The following is a 7373-nucleotide window of genomic DNA, read 5'->3' as shown; positions in this document are numbered from 1 at the left end:
TACTTAAATGATGCAATTTTATTGGGGGGGTTATATTGACTGGATCAAATTATTGGGGGGGTTATAACCCCCCCATCCCCCGTGTAAATTACGCCGGTGCCCTTACATGTTAAAATGTGTTTTTTCTAGTAAAGTTCTGCTCGTGAAGCTTTACTTCCTTGTTACTGTCTCCTTCTTTTACTTAGATATAATACTGTGACAATACTGACAATACTGTATACAATACTGTATATAATACAACAATACTAGACAATACTGTGTATTGTTTCTTTCAGAAAGTTAATGCCTTGATTTATTTATTTGTTTGTTTTATAAATATATTTTCAGTTTTCTAAAGCAGCACAGCCTTGTTTATATAAATAAAACAATCTTTGGTATTTGCCTGTGCGTCTGCTTTAAAAGGTCCTCAAGATTCTCCGATATTTAATTATTCTTCCAATCAACGGAAGATTCATGACTTTTTTCCTGAAAAACACTCRTTTTAATTAGAGGTAGACCAATTAATCAGATGATTAGAATTAGGTTGTTTGTTTGTTTTTTTTTTTTTGCTCCTTTTTTAATAATAATCTGCATCGACGCACGAGTGAACCAATCTGATTAAAAGCAGGTGTTTGTGTGGCCCTTTTTACCTGCTGGAAGTTTAACACCAAACATGATGATTTACAGACACTAATGTGGTGATAGTCTTAAAACACTTATCCACTTGGTGGCAGTGTTTGCACCTTTACCTGTACCTTTACATGAAGAAGAGTACTAAGTGATTGTATGTTAGCAGGTGTGACACAAAATTAAAAGAGGAACACTGAGTTTGTCAAACGAAGTCCTGTCTGGAGTTTTACTAAAACATAACAACTAAAACTGTTCTTCAGTATAAAAACTGGTTTAGTACCAAACGTGTTCTTAAAAAAGAATCACTGTTTGACATGAAAGTGATTAAAAACTGCAGATTTTTATGACTAATCCATTCGTAGTGAACGCAGAGGTTTAGTTTTAGTATTCTGCTCTTAATTATCTGGGTCCTGCTCAGGACAAAGAGTCAGGAGCATGAAACCGCTCTGCTAATAGTAGCTGCAGGGCTACATCCACTAATTAGAYCCTTGGAGATGCAGCAGACCTGCTGAATCGTTTTAAAAGCGAGCTGCCACATCCTGTGATAAGTGAAAATAATTTTAGTTTTGGTGTTCGATACGCTCTGAGTAACTGTGTCTGCGTCAGAAACCACAGCTCCTCCTCCTCCTCCTCCTCCTCCTCCTCCTGCTCCTCAGACTCTCTCTGACCTCCACCTGAGCCTGTGGAGACGAGGCCGGCCCCTGAACCCTGCAGGTGGAGCCACCTGTTCACCGGAGCGTCGGCAGGAAAAGGCTTTAAGCTCTGGGTTAAAGTTAAATAACGTTTCTTTGGTTCCTCCGACACCCTGAAGGCTCACTGCTTTGGACTCTTCTGTAACTAAACTGATGACTGACAGGCAGATTAGGAGATTAAGATTATCCCYCATGTCCTGTAGCTAATCTGGGGTCGGCTGATTAATCCACTGTGACAATAACCAACAAATGTGCAAAATAAAAGAGATTTTACTAACAGAAAAAGTGTTTAATGATTGCTTTACTGAAATTATTAGAAAAACTAAGACATACTAAATTGTGAGAGTTAAGAGCTGCAGCTAAAACCAGCTAAACTGTAGCTAAAATGTAAATTTACAAAACAATAACAAATGGTTACGTAAATGAAAAGATCAGATGAACCGAAGCTAAAGACTCTAAATCAAATWAATCATATAAAAGAGTAAAATGAGTAAATCAATAGCTTAAAACTGACTTAGCGTTTAAACAAAATTCCTTTAAACTGTAGCTGAAGCCTAAAATTATCCCAACTGTGGCTAAAAACTAATTAGCACAGTAGCTAAAAGCTAAAATCAAYAAAGCAGCARGTAAAAGCCAAAATCAGCAAACTATAGCCAAACTCTAAAATGTTATAAATCATGCAAAACTTTGCCGATATTAATTGTAGCTGTTTTTTTTAAACAAACTATAGCTAGAAGCTAAAATTCTATGGCTGAAAAAACTCATTTTGAATAATCAGCTAAAAGCTAAACTCTGCAAAACAGTAACTCAAAGCCAAAATCAGCAAAGCAGCAGCTAAACGTCAAATTTACTCCACTACAGCTAAAAAAAAGCTCAACTTTGTTTAAAAATAAACAGCCACAAGTTAATATCATCAAACTATAGCTAAAAGCTAAAATTCTATAAATTATGACTAAACTAATTTTAGGTTATCAGCTATAAGCTAAACTCAGCAAAACAGTAATTCAGAGCTAAAATGAGTAATATAACTAAAACTACAAGTCATTTATATAAAAAAGCAAAATAAAAACTAGAAGCTGAATTCTCATTCACACAAATATGAAGCTAACCAGAAATACAAAAAATGTTTCTTTAAACAACAGATGTGTTGGATTTACTTCAATTATACCAAACCGGTTCCACTCAGTTTAGTTTAGTGAATGTAAATTATTTATTTCACATTTAAATGCTTTAAATGATTAAATTAAGTTGAGTGGAACCAGTTATTTCTTTAAGTAAATCCAACACATCTGTTTTTTTGAGTGTTTTATCATTTAACTGCTAACAYGCAGCTCTGAAATAAGCAGAAACAGTCCAGGATTTAATTCTTGGCTGAGGTGAAATAATTGTTGGCAGGTTATTTCACTTTTGCGARGAAGCTAAATCATAAAATGAGCCAAAAAAATAATTAATAAACACTTTTTCACAACTAAAATCCCATCTGTGAATTTTCTAAGAAGTCATCTCAGTAAATAAATTCGAACAAAAGCCACGGAGTCACATTTTAAACCAGCAAATTTAAATTGTTCTACATTTAAGGACAAAAATAAATAAATATTCATGCTGGAGGGCAGTAAAACCAACTTCAGGATCACGTCATGCAAACTAATGAGATAAAAACTTGAAGCTCTACCTTCAGCCCTCCACACTCTGCTGCTGAGCCTTTGTCCACGCCGGTGATGTAAATCCCCAACGCATATTCAGCTCCGCCTCTGATCATCAGACCCAGAGAGCGCCCGTCGTCCAGAACCAGGTTCACCTGTTCAAAACAAACAAAACAATTATGAACCTTTCTGTGATCGGAGCACTTGAGCAGCAACAATCTAACGTGTGTAAGAGTTTACATTCAGCCCACCCTGCTCCTGTTTCAGGCTTGATTTATGAAATAAATGTAGAAAAGCTCAGCGTTAGCTCGGAGGCTACGGGCTCTGTGACGGCTTCATTTGTCTGATAAAGTGGTTTGTGTGGATTTTAACCCACCGGCTGGGACCCTTTATGGCCTTTAGGTCCTCACATAGAGTGGGTTCCTCGGCTCTGTGGCTGTTTACTTCCCCCCCTCGAGAGTTTTTCTTGCTTAATGAAGTAATCAGCTAATGTCAAGAGGCTTTTTATGACACCACATTAAGTGCTAATGGTTCGCAAATGTACACACAAATTGTTACGGTATGATTCAGCAGATAAAAGTTACATTTCAAGGGAAAGATTGATTCAGTTTTACGAGGTTTAGCGTGGCCCAGACTTTAAATTGTGTTTCATTATCTGAGAAAGCCCAGGAGAAAGAGTGGATCGGCTTCACCCTGGTGGCTACAGGACACAAATGCAAATCTGTCCATTAAACGATGTCAGCGTCGCCCTCTTAAAAAGCTCTCAGGCACTCGAGTCACTCTTTCAGTGAACGTCCTCTAGTTTTAATCAGACTGGTCTGTCTGCTGCCRAAGAGACGCACTCCTTCGGAGGAAGATGAAGACGTTCAGGTTCTGACATTTAGACGGGACGCTGAGAAAGGTTTTAAATACCGGATCTTTCTTTTATYGTCTCCTAAAGTACGGTGCAACATGAGGGCTAAATTAAGACTTTTGCACAACCAGCAGTTGCTACATTCTTGTAGCAGAAAGCTGCATCTATGCCTGAGCCAGCTACTGATCTGATTAATGATAGGCTAGCACCGCTGAGAGGCTGGCCCCGCTAACGGAGCAGCTGGCACCGCTAACTRAGAGGCCAGTGCYAGCAAATGAGAAGGAGACTATTCATTTGTATTARCATCGGAGAGGCTAGTGACTAGCATGGATAAGCTACAATGCCAACGCCAGTTTTTGCTAGTTGCTAGCCTCTCCCAGCTTATCCATGCTAGTCGCTAGCTTCTCCAATGCTAACCCCAGCTTATTCATACTAGTCGCAAGCCACTCCGATGCTAATGGTGCATTCCAGTAGTCCTGGGAAGTGGTAAATTCCCTGTTCCCATTGGTAGCTTTAAACTGGAACCAGTGGTAATATTCCACTAGTATAGTATAGTTTCTATTTCAAGATGGCAGCTACTCGCAGCTTTAGAAAGCTAACTCCGTAACTTTTACCATTAATTATCTTTCTTAATATTTTTGTGCATGTTGAATCACTCGCACAAGCAGTGTGTTTTCTGTGCAATACTGTACGTATTAAAATCAATGTTTATTTGCATGGCGTACGTAGTAGAGCTCTCTTTTTGTCATTGTTTATATTGTAGCAGTGTTGTAGTCACTAGCCTCTCTGATGCCAAAGCCAGCTTATCCATGCTAGTCACTAGCCTCTCTAATGCTAATACCAGCTTATCCATGCTAGTCGCTAGCCTCTCTAATGCTAACACCAGCTTATCCATGCTAGTCGCTAGCCTCTTCAATGCTAACACCAGCTTATCCATGCTAGTTGCTAGCCTCTCTGATGCTAACACCAGCTTATCCATGCTAGTCGCTAGCCTCTTCAATGCTAACACCAGCTTATCCATGCTAGTTGCTAGCCTCTCTGATGCTAACACCAGCTTATCCATGCTAGTCACTAGCCTCTCTGATGCCAAAGCCAGCTTATCCATGCTAGTCACTAGCCTCTCTAATGCTAATACCAGCTTATCCATGCTAGTCGCTAGCCTCTCTAATGCTAACACCAGCTTATCCATGCTAGTCGCTAGCCTGTCTGACGCTAACACCAGCTTATCCATGCTAGTCGCTAGCCTCTCTAATGCTAACACCAGCTTATCCATGCTAGTTGCTAGCCTCTCTAATGCTAACACCAGCTTATCCATGCTAGTCGCTAGCCTGTCTGACGCTAACGCCAGCTTACGCATGCTAGTCGCTAGCCTGTCTGACGCTAACGCCAGCTTACGCATGCTAGTCATTAGCCTCTCCAATGCTAACACAAATGAATACTCTCCTCATTTGCCAGCGCCGGCCTCTCAGTCAGCGGTGCCGACCTATCATTAATCAGATCAATAGCAGGTTTAAGAACAGATATAGCTTCCTGCTACAAGGATGTAGATATCGCTRGYTGCACAATAGTCTTAATTTTGGCCCTTATACTGCACCATACTAAAGCYCATAGTGTCCCTCAAGCTTCAGACACAGAATCGCTGCTCCTGATGACTGGTTCAGTTTTCATCGTCTCCTTTTTTTGTAGTTGCTGTTGTTTATCCATCCCTCTCTCCTGTGCTTCTACAGCTCACTGAACATCCAAAGGTTTGGATCAACAAAAGATGAATGTTGCTTTTTTTTCCCTTTTGTTCCACAAAACTGATATTTGTGGTTGAGAAAGGTTGGAAGAGCAATTTTTCTGCCCCTCAAAATACCCTGCAGGTGATTGCTCTGTTTAACAGAAATGGACCGGCGCCAGCAGATAAAAGAAAGGAACAAACTTCAGAAAACTGAATTCAAAACCGGTAAAAGCACATTCACTGATTAGCCCTTTTTTTTGTAACCACCAACAATGTGGGCTTCAAAGCACACCAAGTCTCCAGTTATTTATACTGCTGCACTCTCTGATAATTAGGCTACTTTATTATTTTTAAAAATCCACCTACAAAGCAGCTGAGAAATCAATACCTCATCTCTTTCAGCCTGTTAGATGTTACTTTCTGTTCGTGTCATGATTAATGGCTCGTAAACGTGTGGTGCTGTGAACAAAAAGAGTTTGTTCTCGCAGCCCGAAGAGCACAAACCGGTGCCCAGGTCTTGTTCCGATGAATCTGAGCCCATAATTCTCACAACGAGAACAGATTCTGAGACTACTCAGTGACTGAAAACTACCAGAAAATATTTCAYGTTTCACTTGGAATGACACTGAAATGGTCAAGTTTTTCTGCCTCCTCTTGTTGGGAATCGAAGCCAGCAGGAACAATTAAGGTTTTCTTGGAGCTAATTTTAGTTTAATATCTGTGAAACTGACTGAGTTAAAGACTTTTAGTGTTTAAGGTTGATTAACTGTACAGATCTTCAGACTGCGCTGACTGAATCACATGTGTTTAATGATTAGAGTTGTGTTAAAATCATTCATGAGATATTTTGCTAACAGACAAACCCACACATTTATCATGTTTCATCTGGTTTTTGTGATGAAGGATGATAAAAGCTGTCAACACGCTCAAAGACTAGACTTTTTTCCCACCAGTGTAAACATGATTTAGTGTCATTTAAACTTATAAAAGTACTTTTAATTTAGAATCTGAGGTAAGTTGGTTGTTTTGCTCGTACCTTCTTCTCGTCTCCTTCCTGCAGGAGCTGCATGTTGCTCCTCCTCTGACTCTCGGTTCTCCTCAGGGTGGCGCTCCGATGCTCGGGCAGGTCTGGAGGCGGAGACACGCTGCGGCCCTGAGGGTCCACCCACGTGTAAACATGGTTGGTGACGTAGCCGCCGGGGATCCTCCCCACCGAGCGCACAGAGAGAGAAAGCTTTTTACTGCCCTTCAGCAYCTGGAGAAACATTTACACATAAAACAAGAGCTCAGGTTGGATTAAGGAAAAGACACTTCAAACATTAAGAACTAATTGAAGGAGAAAAGTGCATTCATGGAGCCACACTTCAGCTACTTCAGTGTGATTAGGAGGAGGTGGCAGCGTTCGGCCCACATGCATAAACACAAACATAATGAGGTGTTTCAACCAGGAGGAGAGAAGGTCGCAGGGAATTAAACATTACTGAGAGAAGAGTTCTCAAAGAGTCAAAGCTCGTTGTTTTCTGCTCCGTCTACGATCCAACCTCAGCTGTGGTCATGAGGTCTGGATTAGAGCTGAATCAGCAGATTTATCACGATACGGTTTATTGATTTGTTTAGACGGTACAATGATCCTCGATATCAAGAAGTCTGTCATGATTAGGGCCCATGTTTTTGCTACTTGGTGGGGATGATTTTTCAGGAAAATGCAGCCTCGTGTCATGGGGACTGGACTCTGGTCCCCTCGACTTCAGAGGCTGATTTTGCGTGGGTGGGGGTTGGGTTTAGGATCAATGGGCCTCATGCAAGAACATGTTCGTATTCTTCTCCTAAATTTCTCTTACTTTTGTTCGTACAAA

General features: G+C 40.4%; 1 protein-coding gene across 1 annotated transcript in view; it reads right to left on the bottom strand.

The window, feature by feature from the left end:
* Window positions 1-7373, bottom strand: part of whrna (whirlin a) — a gene marked incomplete at its 5' end in the record, with an annotated part of 132335 nt that overhangs the window by 56342 nt on the left and 68620 nt on the right. The window contains 2 exon segments of the mRNA XM_014024831.1: window positions 2974-3099; window positions 6554-6772. Coding sequence (XP_013880285.1) covers window positions 2974-3099; window positions 6554-6772 — 345 coding nt within the window.

This window comes from Austrofundulus limnaeus, unplaced genomic scaffold, assembly GCF_001266775.1.
Source record: "Austrofundulus limnaeus strain Quisiro unplaced genomic scaffold, Austrofundulus_limnaeus-1.0 Scaffold441, whole genome shotgun sequence".
In the NCBI taxonomy this organism is placed as follows: Eukaryota; Metazoa; Chordata; class Actinopteri; order Cyprinodontiformes; family Rivulidae; genus Austrofundulus; species Austrofundulus limnaeus.
Note: the sequence above shows the minus strand (reverse complement) of the source record. Positions and strands in the feature narration are given on the sequence as shown.